The sequence below is a fragment of the Nipponia nippon genome, unplaced genomic scaffold, assembly GCF_047370975.1.
Source record: "Nipponia nippon isolate SJK-2023a ecotype South Korea unplaced genomic scaffold, ASM4737097v1 scaffold_10, whole genome shotgun sequence".
NCBI classification, from domain to species: domain Eukaryota; kingdom Metazoa; phylum Chordata; class Aves; order Pelecaniformes; family Threskiornithidae; genus Nipponia; species Nipponia nippon.
The window spans coordinates 31726922-31744994 of record NW_028262291.1 but is presented as its reverse complement, the minus strand read 5'-3'; the positions used below and the strand labels follow the sequence as shown (position 1 = coordinate 31744994).

At 41.7% G+C, this 18073-nt stretch overlaps 1 protein-coding gene across 10 annotated transcripts in view; it reads left to right on the top strand.

Moving 5' to 3' along the window:
* Positions 1-18073, top strand: part of RGS6 (regulator of G protein signaling 6) — a 288240-nt gene that overhangs the window by 213351 nt on the left and 56816 nt on the right. For all 10 annotated transcript variants that reach the window (XM_087746410.1, XM_087746409.1, XM_087746412.1 and 7 more), the window contains 8 exons: positions 2758-2808; positions 4203-4309; positions 6677-6728; positions 9467-9531; positions 12488-12564; positions 15553-15634; positions 16159-16233; positions 17583-17681. In XM_087746410.1, coding sequence (XP_087602536.1) covers positions 2758-2808; positions 4203-4309; positions 6677-6728; positions 9467-9531; positions 12488-12564; positions 15553-15634; positions 16159-16233; positions 17583-17681 — 608 coding nt within the window. The remainder of the gene's footprint in view (positions 1-2757; positions 2809-4202; positions 4310-6676; positions 6729-9466; positions 9532-12487; positions 12565-15552; positions 15635-16158; positions 16234-17582; positions 17682-18073) is intronic.

The window sequence follows — 18073 nt, the reverse complement described above, 5'->3', positions numbered from 1 at the left end:
CAATAAGATGCCTAAGAGATCACTGCAAGCCTGTAATCTGAGACCAACATCAGGAGAAATAGTGGACTTTTTAGTTTGCAGGATGAACAGAAAAAACAAGAAAGATTCTGGTTTAGCTTGAACAAAAACAGCATTTTGTGAGGTTTTGGGTTTTTTCTAACAATACAGAAGCACTTCAGTTTGAGTCTTCTTGAAATGGTTTTCTAACCTCAAATGTTTTGTTCTGTCTTTAGGATATTTTTGTTTTGTAAAAGGCAAAAGGGAACATCCGTGTTTATAAAATAGAATATTTTATTAACAAACTTGTCAAAACAACAGTTACTGGCTCTGAACATTTTGCCCATATGTTATTCAGCTAGCACTGTTCACTAGGTGTGTTCTCATCTAGCCAGGTAGTTTTGGACCCCTCAGACATCTTTTTCTGAATCAATTTACTATTCACAAAAAAATGATGTGACTTTAGGATGCACCTGGCAAGCTGGTTTCAGTAGAGACAAGAAAGTGCTGGCACCATTGCCAGAGGCATTGGTTAGATGTTCTGCAAGGCACTGCCTGCAGTTCTGGTGACCCCAGTGCAAAGAAATGGAATTTAAATTTGAAGAACTGCTGAATGGTAAAGTAGAGGGAGAGGCCATCTTAAGAGGAAATTAAAAGAGTTCGGTTGGTTTAGTGAAATGGAGGTAGGGAGGCAATGTGTCAGCCCTCTGTAGAAACATTCAGGAGGAACTATCAAGGAAGAAGAATAATTCTTTCCATTAAATGATAATGTAGATATGATATCAAATGCACATAAATTGCATATGAATAAACTTATGCTGGGAAGTTACAAAAAGAGTTCTATCTATTAAAAAAAAAGGGGGGGGGGTGGTGTCTGGAATAACATTCCAAATAGGACAGTGACAACTTAATACCATACCTCCCAACTCTTAGGTGGAGTTGGGGAGGTATGGAGAGTGACTGTAGAGCTGAGAATACAAGCTTGTGAGATCAGTCCTTTAGTATCTGGTTCGTTGATACCTAGAAGGCAGATTGAGACCAATGCCCAGCTGGTGCTTGTTGGTCACATCTGTTTCCCCAGTATTTAAGCAAAGGCGGATGCTTCCCTGATCTTCAGGAGCTCTGCTGACTGCTTGTGGAGGATAAGTAAGTTGTTTGACTCCCCTTGGGCGGGGGAAGAAAGAGGTCAGGTCCATATTCCTGCTTGCCACTGAAGCCTGACTGAAGATGGTTTACTCGTGCTCCTTGCGGAGTCGTGGGTCAACTCGCGTTGTCAGGGGGAGTGGGAGCTGCCGTCCCCTTCTTTGTGGGGTAGAACCCACATTTCTAGCAGGAATTTCACCTGCATGGGAGAGTCACTCAGAACTGAAGATATTGCAGGGACCTGGGACGCTAGCAGTGCCTGTTGTCTCTCTGTGGCACATCATACTTGTGATTCCTGGCCCTTGTTGTATTTACGGTTTGTTGAGGGGATGTTCTGGGCCTGTGGAAAGCAAAATGTTCTTCGGACCTTTTCTGGAACAGGCATCGTGTGGGTTATGCTGTTTCTTGAAGTGCTCACCATGTCTGAACTCAGAAGTGCTCCATGCAAATAAGATCCTTTGGGGTTTGTTCAGTAAGCCTGAACAATACAGTTGATCAGTTCCTTTTTGTATGCTGTCTTCAACTGATATATCACAAAGCATAGCACTAAGTGTTACCAGGGCTATTAGCCTACAGTATGTGAATGCAAATATTTCTCAACAAATCGTATGCTGAGAAGGGCTTGGTGTTCTGTCTGCATCCAGACATGGCATCGTGAGGTTGTGCTGCAAGCTGCCATAACTTGGCATGGGCTTGCTAAATTGCCTCCAAGTGCCTTTGCTGATTGACTTTGGACAAGTCATGTTAGCCGACTTGTACACACCATAGTGTTTCATTTTAAGCTTAACTTTCGGAGCATGGGGTTTAACTAAATTTTGCTGCCCTGTCATGTTGTATTTTGATAAAAGGCCTTAGCTTCTACTGAACAGCGACAAGTTTTCCACTTCTGGGATTTCCATGCAGCAACAGAGAGGTTGTATACGTGCAGAGGATCAATCATAGAGATCTTTACGCTGTTTATAAGACAGCAACAAGCTTTGTACTACTTGATGGGCCCTGAAAACCTAATAAACTACCTGATGGGCCTTAAAGACTCACTTCTTTGCTCCTGGCCACCACACTGCTGGTACGATCACTAGCAGGTGACAGCTCAACAGTGGCTCGGTTACAGGCACACTGAATTCCACTTCCTTCTCCGAGACATTGCTTGTCTTTGACATGAGTGAAACTTTCCTCTGTCTTTTTTTGACTGATAATGCAGTTATGTACTTTTAGATTATTGCATTTGACTTTACAGGTGCAAGGTGCCAGTAAATGCTCCTTCATCTCCTTGCTAGCTACTGGTTGTAGAAAGGTAACTCCCTGTATGCTGAGGTGAGAGAGAAGCAATTGGGAGAGAACAAGTCACATGGAACCATTAGAGTAATGTCTGACTTAAAGTGTATCAAGGCTCCTATCACACAGAATACTTCTTGGGACTCTGTACCTGTCAATAACTATATAATTATAGCATGGCACAAGAAGGAAAAACATTCTGAAACCTCAGTGGAGATAAAAAGGAAAATGGAATAAAATTTATGTCAGTTCTATTGTATCTATCTCAATGTTATCTCTCTCTAGGGGTCTAAAACCCTGTGGTCTCAGTGTTTAATGCTTTCTTCACTTTTTTTTTTTAAGGTGCTGATATTGTACAGTGGCTTATGAAGAACCTCAGCATTGAGGATCCAGGTAAGATGACCACAGCTGGGGAGGAACAGATACTCCATCTGTATTGTGTGTGCCATTAGACAGTACTATTTTGCTGCAGTCTAAAATACCAGTAGAACAACAAGGCTGATTTAAGCATTGGAGGGAAGGAGGAGGGAAAGAGATAAGAATCAACATCTTAATTAAGTCTAATGCCTTACACTGCAACACACAGAAAGCACTTTGTAGGAGGCTTAGCCTGTCTGTGAAATTGTCGCTACCTAAAAAAGCCTGATTGATTTTAAGGTTGTTCCCAGACTTAGAAAGGAAGTTGGTGGATGTGTGTGGTTAAGCAGGCAAAGGCAGTGACAGGTTTTCCTGATGTGGACAAAGGTAGCCATGACTGACAGGACATACCAGCCAAGGATGACACAGACACCATTATGGGATCAGATGATGGCTGCTAATTTATCACAGCAGATAGATGAATGAATAATCAGCCATAAACAGTGATCAGTGTATGGGCCCAGTCCAAATAGTTCACTATTCATAGAAACCAAAATCGGTTTGGCACAGTTAAGAACTATTGGGAAAAGAGGAAGAAAAGACCTGCAGGTCCAGAAGTTTCTTTTCCTTTTCTGGAAAAGCAAAAATGCAGCATATCACCTCCCAGTTTGTTTCTGCTGCCTACTGTCACCATGTAAAAGCAGAGATAGAGGCAGTGTTGTCTCACCTAGGGCATCCCTATACACACATCCCTTCTCATGAGTCCACTCGAGTCCCAAATCTGAATTTCAGCTGCAGACAGTAGCATTATTATCTGCCTGGGGGCACATGAGCAGCTGATGTGTATTTTGCAACTCTGAAAAAGTTGATGCAGTTTTTGACAGCTGACATTGGTTGAAAATCTGTGCAGATGTACCTCTGCGGTGGTGAAGGTTGCCCTGGCAGTTGTGGGATATGCGCTCCCCTTTACCTCAGCACCATTTCCTCTAACAAATGGTAATGCTACAGTGTCAGGATTTGTCTTTATGAATAAACATGCTGCTAATAACCTGGTGTTGCAGGTGTTTGTCAGATTTGATAGAGGCAAGTGGGGTTCACTGATGGAACAGGCTTCTTCTCAGCTGTCACCTGTGGTGGATAATGTGCTTTGAATTGAATTTCAGACTCTAGAGCTGAACTGGTGTGTGACATTTTGTAAACATAAAACCAGCAGGTTAAACATTTGAGCAGTGTTTCATCTGTATTGTAAGGCTGATTTCTGCTCTCCTGCTTTGCACGGTTTGGCTGGAAGGCGTAAGAGTGCGGTGTGGGTACAGAGAGGCATGTGTGCACCAGGTCTTCACGTGAGTCATCGCCAGGGCTGCTGCTGAAAGCAGAGTGTGCAGTGCACGTCTTCCTGACACAGCCTTGCTGTTTTCTCTCTTTCACAGGGGAAGCAATACACTTGGGAAGTCTTATTGCTGCACAGGGTTATGTCTTTCCAATCTCAGACCATGTCCTTACCCTGAAAGATGATGGGACGTTCTATCGTTTTCAGGTTGGTGAGCCCTCTGCCTTCCTTGTGGCCTCTTCTACTGTCCCTGCAATAATACTGCTGAAATCACCCGCTCTTTATCCCTAAGCACCCATTAGGTCTATGAAGCCAGGAATTGAGGCTATCTTGGTAGAGGCCTTGGGAGATTATGAAGTCCCTTCAGAAAGATCTGCTTTACAATCCCAAATCACTCTTTTCTACTTTCTGACCCACAGTTTTTACATAAATGAACTGATATGTCCTCTGATTATTCTTGATATGTGATTTCAACACTGTTGTACTTAGAGTTGAACTAAAGCAGGAGAAAGAAAATGACTTACAGGTTCTAACCCTGGCACACAATTGAGTAGCCACCCTCCTGTGCAAAATGGACCAGGGCAAACTTTGGAGTTGGACATTCAAGCTCTGGCACAGCAGAAAATTCAAATTTTTATCCTCTGTTCGTTACAGATTGCTGTGGGAGGGGGCAGGCTTCAGGCTTTTGCTCTCTTACAGGGGATATGTGACCTTGGCAGTCACCTAAGCTGGGACATCTCTATCCTCAGTGTCCCTGTGCCTCCAGATGTGTTGAATTTTTAAAGCATCCTGCGTTTGAGTTCGATGCCCTTTCCAAAAACTGCTGCTGTCAACCTCCTAGATAACTGAGTGCTTGTGCTGCGCCAACCCCTTTTGGACAGATTGTATAACTTTAAAAGAAGCAGTAAGTTCAAACCTGGAGTCCTACTGCCTAATCCTGCTGGCTGAATTTGTGGTTTTCTGTTACGTGATCCCAGCCAGCTCCCTAATCTTTCCTGTGACCTCTCTCCTGTTCACCCTTCTGTTCCTCCTTTACATTTGTTTTCTCTTATTTAGTTTTTATTTGAAAAGCCTGTTCTCCTCTTTGCATTTGATGTTGCTGCTGCTCCTGCTCACCGTCCTACTGCTAATGTGGCATTGTGTTATCACACAAGACCAATGGCAGAGTGAACAAAGAAGCCCAGGAGATCACAGACCTCCCCTTATCTCACCCCACCTTCTGGTTACCTGGCATCATTCAGACTAAGATTTTTCATAACAGTTCCCTTGCTTTGCTGAAAGTCCTGCTCCTCCTGTCATGCAAGACTTGACAGAAGCAGGGGTAATACTGATTGCCCATTTACTTGTATTTCTCTCTATTTTAAAAGAATGACACCATAAGAATTTGTCCTGTGCAGCTTTCAGGAGCTACATTTCAAAAGCAGAGTATCATTTAATTTTTTTTCCTTATTTTAAGCCTGTGTAAACCACATCATCAAATTGTCTTGACTGCTTATTGGCTTTTCTTTCCCCTATCTTTTCCTACAACTTTTGCTTATTCTTTGCTTGTTGTCATTTCCTACAACAGTTCTCCTCAGCTGTTTTCTGCAAAAATAACCTGATAGAATTGTTTTTTCTTTTCCATTACTCTCTTTTTGCCACTTTCTACCTCAACATCAGTCCCTCCTTTAACAGTAGCTCATCATCTTGTGAAGTTCATAAGATACGTGTCAGTGAGGAGCATTGAACCCTGTATTGTTTGATCCCTGCATGTTTTCTCACTGTACTTTGGTGCAGGAATAGTCTTTGTGTGTGTAATGTCCTATGCTTATTTGTGGCACTACATCAGTAATGCGAAACAGTGTTCTGTAGTTTGTGTGATCACAGGGACTTTATTTTTCAGCCATGTTAAAGAATGTTACTCATGTTTCATTCATTCAGTTTTCACGTTAAAACTGAAATACAGCTACACGCAGTAATATCTTGTAATTAATTGTAGCAACTGCTATATGCAGACCTGGACAGAAAACAAAAGCAGTAAGCTTAGCAGGACTTCTGCTTTCAAAATTACTCTGATCAGCTGAGTTTTGACCTCTGCCATCTGTTATATTTAAAAAGTAAATTGTTTTGTAGGCTGCCAACCACACTGGTAGCTGCCCCAAAAAAGCAAGTGGTGTGTAGCATATATAAAAGGTCATGAGGTTTTTCATGCTCCTATAAAAAAAAAAAAAAAAAAGAGAAAGACAAAAAAAGATTCAGGGTGCCTGTGAATTCCTGGGGAAAGAGGAGGTTCTGGGGACAGAGGGGAAGAGGTCCACATTCAGATGAGATGGCAACAGTGTCTAAAATGTCATCAGGATACTGGACATCATCCTCAGAAGATGCTTGTATTACAGCATCTCTATTTGCCTGCAGTGAGGAATCTTAAAGGTGATATCTTCCTGGAAAAGCTTCTTCACTTTTACTGAGATCTGTGGCAGTGTTTCCCCTGAGGCCATAGACTTCGTGATTCTTCTTTTTGTACTTCTAATGTTTTTCTGCATCTGAATTGTTTTTCCTCTCTTAAATTACAAAAATGCATATGTTGTTTCTTAGGCGCCGTACTTTTGGCCTTCAAACTGCTGGGAACCAGAAAACACAGATTATGGTGAGAGTATAATTATTTCTTTGTCGGAAGTTAGCACAGAAAGTTTGTGATGGAAAAAATTGTCTGTAAAATAATTACTGTTGGCCATCTAAACCCTTCATCAGCAGAGTTTCTTGTCAGACTGCAGCATCAGAGGCAGATTTGTGCCCGTCTCAAATACATGAAGTGAAATCCCAGGGCGTCTCAAGCCCACAGAGCTGTAGCCATCGAGTTCAGTGGGGCCAGGGGTTTACCTACCGTTACCTTCATTCTTCCATAGCTTTGTTCATTTCGGCAGGATTTATGACAAGCAGAATACTGCTCCTTGGGAATCTTAAATAATACCAGTATTGCTTTTGCGCGTGGACATACTGTGATCTGTAGTTGAATCTGATATGTTGATCAATGAAAAGTTACCTCATCTGGGCACTCATCAGGCTGATCAATAAACCAGTATATAACTGATGGAAACCCATAGTTAAAGTTCTCTGATATATGACATCAGACTTATTTTTCCCATTTTTTTAAGATTACCAGCTGATAGCTGGAAAAAAAGAGAAGACTGAGCGTGGTTTATGAGCTAATAAAGTGCAACATGGTGCGTTAAACATGTGAGTGCCTGCAGACACTCAGTGATAATACATAAAGAAAATATGTCAGTGTTGTTATCTTTAGCTGTCTGCATGCAATGTTGCTGTCTCTTCCAGAACTGCCCTTCTTTCACAGTTAAAGGATAAAATCAATTGTTGCATCCTGGTGTGGCATTGGAAGAGGAAGTGAATCCATGTGTGTGCTCATAAAACAGGACCTTCTGGAAGTGCTTCTGAAATGTCTCACAATCTAAGATCAGTTTAGAGCTCCTCCCTGAATAATCAAGTTGTTTTTTTTTTTTCTTTCCTGGTCAATAATTACTTATCATTATGGATTCTGGAAATCATTTGCTGGGGTGGAGAAGTAGCCTGCAATGGTGTCTGTCATGTGATAGTTTGTTTGCAGCTCTCATCTGCAGGGGAGCTAGCACAGACTTACGTGTTTATCCCAGTGAGGGAACTGCTTAGGAGAAAACATGGTGCTGTTCACTATATGCAAAATAATTTCCAGATTTTACAGTCACCATATATAACTGTCTGAACTGTGCCAAATATTTATTCTGTAAATATCAGAATAACAATCCGAAGAGGGAAGTTCTGCTTTTTCCTATAGTATCTGATAAATAACTGGTTTCACAGTCAGATTATTGTGCTGCAAGGGCATTGACTGGAACAGTACACCTCAAAATAAAGCCTTGTATGAGCTGACCCACAGCTGGACAAGCTGCAACTGCATTAGCTCTGAGCCCTGTAGTGACAGATTTTCATCTGTCCCAGAAATCTCTAACATATGCTTATAATCAGTCTTTGCATATTGGAGGTCTGTACAGATGGAGTCTTCCCAGGAATTAATCCCAAACTAGCAGTAGACCCAAATAAAACTGAAATCCCAGCAGCTCTTCATACTTTTTCTATTTGCATGGATCCACTCACAGGACAGGAACTAACTTGCTAATGGCAGGTCACTGCCTAGCGTGAAGAAGTACTGTGAGATGGCTGACTCTCATTTTATTTGGTGCAAATGGCTTACAGATGAAACTGCTCTTCAGATGTATAAATATAAATATACGTGAACTGATCAGCTCTGGTTACCATGCATAATATTGGCTCATTATATGAAGGTTACAATTACAGGAATAGCATAGAATAGAATTACATGAGTAGCACTGTTTTTTACATGTATTTTTAAATAGAAGAATAGGTTTCCAATGGGAAACATCTATGAAAGTGTCAGAAGGCTGTATTTATCAGGAAACCAAAAGGTTTTCAAAGAAAAGCTGAAATTTTCTCAAAAAGATTTTTGCAGTTTTATGCAGATGATGCTTTGCCTTCTGCCCCACTCCAGTTTGGTACACTGTTGGACAATAAGTACCTCATCCTGCAGCATGAGAGAGGGCAAAACATAAGGAAGCTATAAAATTCACGTCTAGATCCACCCCAAAATGAGAGCACTGGACCTCTCTTATGTAGTTCAGACCTGACTGTATACCCAGGGTGTGCTGGGGACCTTGTGTTTAAGCCTGTAATGGAAGTGGGGTGAGCTAGCAGTCCAGCTGAGGCTTTCCCAGAAGACAGCCTGGGACTGGTTTGGTGTTGTGCACTGGGCTCATCGTGACCCTCAGAATTCCAAACCACATCAGTTTCTGCAGTGTCTGCCTATGGTGAAATGTGAGAAGGCTTTTCTTAACCATTTGAAATGTGTAGAATAAGTGGATGAAGCATATGAAAAAATGCTCAGATCATAACTTTAAGATCCGGCCCATATTTCTCTCTTCATTTCAATATCCTGATTTTTTTTTTTTTTTTTTTTAAACAAAGCGGGAAAAGAAGTGCAGGGCTGCTCACTTTGGCAGGCATATTCCCAAAGTGCTGAGGGGAACAGGTTGCTAATGCTAAATCTTTTACCAGCCCCAGAAGCAATTGTGCCTTTCTCAAACATCTTGTTAGGTCCTGGCATCTACTCTCAGCACTTTTAAATGAGATGTCCCAGATGTTTAAGGCCTCTGAGATTACTAGTGTGTAATGTCAGCTGGGTATTCAGCCCTCTCACTCTTTGCCTCATGTTGCTGTCTGATGAGAACGAACAGCGCACGGACCACTTTTTTCTTTTTTAGGATCCAGTACTAATAATCTGTTTGTAATTATTTTCCATTCTGTTTCTCCCTTTAGCCATCTATCTTTGCAAACGGACCATGCAGAACAAAGCTAGGCTGGAGCTGGCGGATTATGAAGCCGTAGGTACACTGCTGCTAGAGTTTAAAGCTGGGGGTGGAGAGCTTTGCTGGCCAATTGAATGCTGCCGTTTTGTGCTTTGGGGTCAGCCTTTACTGTGTCTTTTTTTCAGTTGTCAGAATTGTGTGGAGGTTGATCTGGGGACCACATCAGGAACGTGGCTAGGGAATGTCCCTGGCTTTGCAACATCTCAAATTAAAGCATCTGCTGTATAGCCAGCCTTCCAAGATTGGGAAAATTACACAGAAGTTTACATTGGTTTCCTCTTTCCAGTTAACAGTTCCTGGTTTATATAGCAGATATTAACACATCAAAATGATGGCTTTCAGGTGCATTATTGGGCAATTAAATTGCTGATGACCCATCTAGCTATGGACCTTAAAAGGAAAGTTTTCAGATATTAATGTGGACTGTTTTCAATATGGCATATAAAAACTATTACTCAAGTTTATTCAGGGCATATTTTCTGTTACGAAATGATTATCCAAAAAAATATCCCCAACCTTGGCTTCAGACTGTTCAGGGTTTGGGTGGAGAGATGTGGGAAGATGGAGGCAGGAGGGACAAGGCTGTGTAAGTTTCTTTGAATGCCAGAAGTGTAACGCTCTGACCAGATGAACTTTTCTTTCTATCATATTGACTTTTTTTTGGTTTACTAGCTCAAGAGTGTAACAGCTGAATTTCAAACGTGCAATTTTTCGTTGGAGGGTTTGTTTACAAAGCTGGTTCTAGTGGACTTCTGTGTTCATGTTTATTACAATGAAAACATTTATATTGCATGTATTTTAGGGTTTTTTCCCCAAGAATTTTTCCAAGAACTTTTTCCTTCTTCCTTACCTTCTACATTTTGGGACTTCTGTGCACATGGATATATATACATGCCATTTGCTACTTTCAGTGAAGAGCATGCAAAAATTACCACTTATCTAGTCCACTCTGGAAATGCATCCAGAGATCCCAAGAGTTCTAACCTTGAAGTACAGGCATAAAGGAAGGAATATAATAATCTGCATGTACTTACACATCCTTTTGCTGAGTTTTCTCTTCTGCATATTGTTGATTTTATTATTAAAACCATTAAAATCGCTCACAGCCAACCACTTAACTGTAAGTACTCTAAAGATCTATCATAAAGCAACAAAAGGCTGTTCAGCAACACACACACTCCCACACACATGCAGCGAAGCTATGGCTAAGTACTTTTGCACATCGTTGTCTACTGAGAGTAGCAATGCTCCAGTGATGGCAAATAATTAGACTTGGCAGTCTCTCATTTTTCTTGTGAATATTGCATTGCACGATTAGAGATTGCTTCTGCATTCAAACTTTGCTCTCTTAATTAGAGACAATCAGATAAAAATGGCACCGACTCTTCCTAGTCACTATGGGAGCTGAAGCAGATCCAGCAATGGAGACGTAAGCTGAGCACAAGTGAGAGAAACAGGCTTACAGGAGTGGGAAGGAGCCCTGTATACTTAGTACACATTTTTGGAGATGTAGTATGAGAATGCTTCTCTGTAGGCATCAGTGCTGACCTGGAGTTTCCAAAGAGAATCTCTACAAAGCATCTCAGGGGACATCTCATGTTTAGGCTCTGCTTGCAGCATTCATAGACAATCCCCGACCCCCCATTTATACTGGTAGAGCAGGGGTCTTGATGATATGATTAAGCTTGCATAATTGCATTCAGTTTTGTTTACAACTGACCAAACATAGGCACGATTCAAATATTGCTTCAATTGGTGATGTTTCATTGGCTTCTGCATGTTTACTCCAGAGGGCACATGTGAACACAATTTAAAATAAAATAAAAAAAAAGAAACCCACAAAAAATTGTTTCTGTAGATAATTACAAGTAGTTCTTCCTTGTAGCCACAGTTAAGGAAATCATCACGGTTCAGCACAGATGTAAATCATTTCTTAACTGTTTTCTTCTGTGTATATGGACTGAAACTCTTACATGGACTTGGTGGTAACAGGGCCAAGCTTTATGCCTTGTGTTATACATGAATTTAAAGTAAATAATAGGAAGATTTCTTCTAGCATTGAAATGCATGCACTTAAGCACTTTCTTGAAATAAAGGGAATAGGTATAAAAAGAACAGCAGTAGAACTAATAGTGTTCATTTTGATGAAAATTTGCAACAGTTGAACCAGCTGTAATAGAGAAGAGTTTCAGGTTAATGGTCTCGTAGGCCTCCTTGTCAGGGTAGGTGTGGATATGTGACTTCAGGGTGCCGTTTGAGCCTGAAATTCTGGCCATGTCCTGAGTTTGACCTTGAGCTGTGATGAAGTCACATCCACCTCCAAATGTTCAGATCATGACACTCTCTGTAATGGGCCTGGACCAGAGCTCTCACTTCAGATGTAGAGCAAGGCCGCATCTGGACCTGGTCTTTGCAGTTAGCCATGTTCGTTGTTCAGACAAACAAGCTGTTTCCTTTTATGAATCATCCTGGTAATCCCCAGCCTTCAGTGCTGTGCAGCTGTGTAATGCTCTCAGCGGTGACCAGGACTGAGCAAAGCAAGGGATGCTCAGGCTTTGCACCTTAGCAAAAGCCCAAAGAGAACGGAGCGGTGGGGGGGAGGGGGAAGGGAAAGTGGGGATGAGAGGGAAATGTGCAGGTGGCAGCCATCTGCTATCAGAAATGAAAGTCATCAGCTTCAAAAAGCTGCTCAGTGTTATCTTTTGGGAACAAGACCATCATTATTTTCATACCAGAGCTCAGGCTGTCTTCATCACACTCCGTTACTTCTCCCTGACAAGGGCCCTCTTGGCTGCAGCTATAGTTCACCTGAAACCAACACTGACTTCCATGTCTTGAGTCTTCAGCTTAAAAAAAAAAGGCGGGGGGGGGGGGGGGGAATAAAATAAACACCGGCCATGCTAACTGTGCTTTTAAGCAGTTGTTATCATTACAAGGATTAATTGTTCTTACCATTTTTATCTTTTGTCAGGAAAATTTAGCAAGACTTCAGAGAGCATTTGCAAGAAAGTGGGAATTCATCTTCATGCAAGCTGAGGCCCAAGTGAAGTGAGTAATCCTGGAGCACTAAACTGCACCAGTATTTAGAGCTGTGAAGGGAAGGGGATTCTGTACAGATAAAATTTCTCTGTCAAAGTCTTTACTGCAACTGAGCTCAGAAGGTGTTGGTGAATTTTAATCACTGGCAGACTAGAAACAATAGAGAGCCAATTCTGAAGGCTTGTGCCAGAATCTGAAAGATGGGTTTAATTATCTGCAGGTGGAAATGTTGGTCAGGAGCTCCTGAGCCTGGTTCATCGTGGGACCTTGGGCAATTCACTTGCCCATTCTGCTTCTACTTATGTGTAGTATTTTTGTTTTGTGTAAATGGAAAGAACAGAACTTTGTTATCCGTCTGTGTTACTCTATGCTTGTAAAGTATTTCTGAGTTTAAAAATACTGCCACTTCAAAGTGATTATAAGGGTGGTATTTACAGCAGACTGGATTTGGTTTTCTCATTTATACCAATCCCCAGTTGATACCATTGTACCTCTACTCTCTGCAGTCTGACTTGTGCTACTAAATTAGTGTGGAGAACTGAGTACCCCTTACATGCAACTTACTCAGATTTAGTATTTGGGTTTTTCCTATCATCTGCTCCTAATTGAAATCTACCTTTTTTTTCTCATCTTCCCTTGTGAAAACAGTTTGAAGCCTCTCAATGTTTTGAGCATGTTTTCATTATTGCTGCAAAATCGGTATGGTCCAGGGTTTGTAGACTAGTGTCTACAAACCAGTGCCTAAAACCCTCCCTGTCTGTGCATGTAGTTGTCATCTATAAAATGGAAAGGTTGGTGAAGATGGCGCATGAGAACACCAGTACTGACACTGTACCACTAGAAGGAATTTGCACTTTCAGCATTAGATGCTAAAAAGTTAAGGAACATCATTTCTTGAGGGTGTGGCTGAGGTATATGTCTCTATCTTTGATTAACTCTTTGGAATTTTGATTAATTCTTTGCTTAATAACATTGTAATTATGCACTATTTAAGTACATGGTAATTATCCTTTAATTTACAAGGTAATTAAGGGATTTTTTCCAACCAGAATACCAGTGTTCTGTTTGGAAGAGAAAATTAGAAGTTAAGATAGCAATTGTACTTTCAGTTACTTAAAGGTTTATTGCCAAGATAAAAAAAATCTAAGTCAAAACAAAATTCTGCATTCTGTCCACAGCATACAATTATTACCCAAGAAAGAAATGTAAATATCAGATTCTTGACATGAACATTGTTGCTTATTAATCTTTTCTCCATTCAGTTTTCTTTGATGCGTACATATTGGCTGGCCACTATCAACTTTTTTTGCTGGCTAGTTTCAGCTTCTTGGTTCCCAGTTCATGTGATAGTTCAGTCTTCAGGTTTCCAACAAGGCAGGGCTGGAATTCACAGTGTAATTCACAGCCCTGAATTAACTAAAAAGGAAAACAAACTAAAAATACCTGAAAACATCTGCCTTCTACATCTCTGCTTGCATGCAGGATTTCCATTGTTGTACCAACATTGCTCAAAAACCGCAGCCACAAAGTATCTAATTATGTTGTGTCTTCATAGTTTAAAAAGTGAAATACTGAGTTATCAGTAAGTTTGGAGATAAGAACCAAGAACCTCAGTTCAGCACAAAGCACCTGCGAAGACAATTCATGGAGCCTCTGAAGAGTCCCTCCAGTTCGTGTGTGGTGTGAGGCTGGCTGAAGACTTCACCTTCCCCTTTGGCTGGGCACAAAGGGCTCAGTCAGAAAAAGAAGCTTTGAGCTAGGTGTCTGTGTTTGCTCCCCAGCACAGTACAGCGACTGCTCTCTGGCAGCTGCTCTGTCTTTGTGCAAGGACAGAGCTGGTGCAAGAGCTGGTTTCTCATCTCAGCCTTGCAGCGAGGATATTCAGAGAGTGATACCAGACTGTGGAGGATATCTGCTGAGGATCACTGCCTCTTCAAAAGAAAAACTGGAGTGGGGAGAACCTGGTGGTCAGGAATCCCAGCTGGTGTGGTTTTTTTCCTCACTGCTTTGATTTTCCTGGGTGGCAGCAGTGCAGAAACCCAGCACAGGGATGCTGTCGGCTTTTCAATCCTGCTCTGGAGGCAAAGGCAGTTCCTCCTTCCCTGTGCCTCACCCAGTCTCTTCGCAGGTAGATGTTGCAAGCCAGTGGTGACTTTGCTGTGCTCACGTGTAGAGCTGAACACAGGAGTGAGGCACCAGAAGCAAATTGCTTAATGCTGCTGAGAGATAGGGGAACAGTTGCTTTGAACAACCTCCAGTCGCCTCTGATGTATGTGCTTTGAGTGAGTCGATTCACTGGCTGCATCAGGGCTGAAATTACTGAATTACAGTTGTGCTGGCCCAGTCGTGTGTCCATTGGGTGAGCGCTGGCCTGCACCGGGCCATGCAGCAAGCTCTGCTCAGGTTGCCTGTGCTGTCACTCCTCGCTCTGCCAACACCGGGACAGGGGGCAGAGCTGGTCTGCTGAAATCCCTAAGGAAGGTGCACCCAAGTGCTGCCCACGCTGTTGCTGCTGGGAATGCCTGGAATAGGTGCCCCTTCGCAATCGGTGGTCATGCCAGCGGTGCCGCTGGGGCACCGGGGTGCAACAGGGCCTCCCGATGTAGACCTCCATCCAGCACCAGTCGAGAGCTTCACCTGGAATAAAGAGGTCCCGGTGGGTCTCCTGACAAAGCCAAAGCCTAACATGAACTTCCCTAGCCTGCCAAATCAGGGTCTGGGAACAGAGTATCAGAAAAGGTTGTTTTCCTCTCCAGATGAAAAAACAGATGTTAAAGTAAATTTTCCATCTTAATCTCTTTTGACACATATTGGAGTAAACATCAGTGAACTATTTTGTTCATGGCACATGGCCTTGAAAGCGGGAATGTGACATTGCTGTACAAAAAGGTGGATTTCTGAATGTTTTTTTGTCATGGGGTTAAAAACCCCAGCTAGGAACTGTAACAAAAAGCATTACTTGTACATTGACTTACATGTTTATGCTTTTGTTTTCAGAATCGACAGAAAAAAGGATAAAACAGAAAGAAAAATTTTGGACAGCCAGGAAAGAGCATTCTGGGATGTGCACAGGCCTGTGGTAAAGCTCTTTTTGAATGATGAGACTTTCCAGGTTTTGACAGGAAAGTTTTAATACTAGTAAACACTGTGCCGTGTATTGCATAAAGACATTGCCTTTAATGTCACCATGTGGATTTTCCTTGCAGTTCAAAACACACCAAGTGTCTACAAGATTGTTTTAGACATTCTAGGCTTGTGCATGCATGGTACTATTGACTTGGAAATATATGATAAATTGAAGTTTTGAGGATGATTTATTGTGCATATGAAAGAAAAGCAGCTTACCCAGTTTGGCTCAGACTTCTTAGAAAAAGCTCCCCTCTTAGCTGAGATATTTCCTTTTGGTGCCAAAGTCATGAGTAAATGGATTGGATGCTGAGATGCCAACTCTGTGTATATGCAGTCTCTTGTTTAACAAGGATAATTTATGGGACGCAAACTTCAGGAAAGAATTTTGGACAAGATCTAATTGTGTATTTTAGAAAGGTAAGGTAGCATGTGGATTGTAAACAGAGGAGTAATATGATTACCATCTCTTTTCAGCCGGGCTGTGTGAACACCACAGAAATGGACATTAGAAAGTGTCGTCGTATGAAAAACCCACAGAAGGTGAAAAAGGTCAGTTTGAGTTTCTGGTTTTGGTTGTGGGGTTTTTTGTTGTTTTTGTTTTTAATGCAAATCATGCCTGACATGTACGGTATATCAAACTTACCCAATAGGAACCAATAGAAGTGTTTTGCAAGTACCAGTTCCATTTTGTTCTAATGAGTGAATTTACTATTCCTGTTTTACCAGCAGAGCAGTGAAGACAGGGTGATAAGTAGAGCTGAGAAGGGCATTAGGGAGCTCTGTGTCCCAGATAATCTGCTGGCTCTGCACTCCCATAAAATTAAAAGCAATTGGCAAAAGTACCTAGGTCCCATTTTCAGAAATTCTTTGGGCACGGATTTTTCAGAGCTGTTTACCCGCCTTAATCATTTCAAAGTCTGTATTATTAGCAACTCAGGTGTCTTTGACTTCCAGCAAGTTTTAGCTCTTCTGTGTATATAGAATCATTTAGATTGGAAAAAACCCTTAAGATCATCGCGTCCAACTGTAAACCAGCACTGCCAAGTCCACCACTAAACCATGTCCCTACGTGCCGTATCTACCTGTTTTTTGAATACCTCCAGGGATGGGGACTCAAGCACTTCCCTGGAGAGGCTGTTCCAATGCTTGATAACCCTTTCAGTGAAGAAATGTTTCCTAATATCCAATCTAAACCTCCCCTGGCGCAACTTGAGGCCGTTTCCTCTCGTCCTATCACTTGTTACCTATTTTGGAGGTGACACCAGATTCCTGAACTTTCAGTGGTAGTTAAATTGCAGCAGAGCTATTCACATGTCTCTTACAAATGTTAAATAAAAAGCAAAAGCACACAATGAAATGGTAACTGATATTACTTTCAGTGCAGGTCTCTGTCCTGAAATGAATGGCTGCAAGTCAATCTGCAGGTTTTTGTTTAGAGAGGTTCACGTGAACTTGACCCACTGACACCTGGTTAAGCTCTTTCTTCAATGTGTAGTTTTACAACAAGAAATTAAACCAAGTGAAAGAAAATGGCATAGGGTTAGGTTCTAGTCTTTTCTTTCTCTGCTTAGTTCACCACAATGACCACTCCCAGTGTTCATCCTGCAAGCGTTGACACATACAGCCTTCAGAGCTCCTAAAAATTATCAGCTGCATTTTAACATTTAAAATAAACTCTTTTCTTAGCATGCCTGCAGACCTTCCAAGTGCAGGCGTCTGCAAGCATGATCTGATCTGTAAATTTTACTCCAGGCTGAACGATTAATTGACCTGTGTGGATATAAACAGTAGGAAATTGCTGGCTTGTTACCTTACTGCTTTGCATACTGCACTTTTCCTCATTGCATAACAGAGAAAAATGCCATAATCTCTTCTGCTTGTTTATTGGTTCCTCACAGTCAGTATACGGGGTTACAGAGGAGTCTCAGCCCCAAAGTCCTGTACACGTGCCCTCCCAACCTGTACGCAAAACTACAAAAGAGGATTTCCGGAAACAAGTAAGTAGACGGCTATATGGCAACTCTTCTGAGAACTGTTATCTGCCAAAAAAAAAAAAAAAAAAAGCATATAAAGTTATTGAGATATCAGCAAAACCAATTGTATGCTTTACCTGTCCTTGATCCTTGCATATGTTATGTAAAGTAGTAAGTATTTAAAGAGAGAGAGAGAGACATTTTTTTTTCTCATTGAGCAGTGCAGTTGTATGGTGATATGTATTATGGGTAATACTGATCTTTGAATCTACTGTTATTCTGTCTGTGGACCAGTAGACAGATTAATTTCCAGTTCACTAAGGATGCCTGAAAAGTGGACAGTGACAAAGGCCAAGGAAGAAGCCAGCATACTGGGGTACAGGTTGAGGCTGGGTGGTGAGGAAAGGCATCGTTCT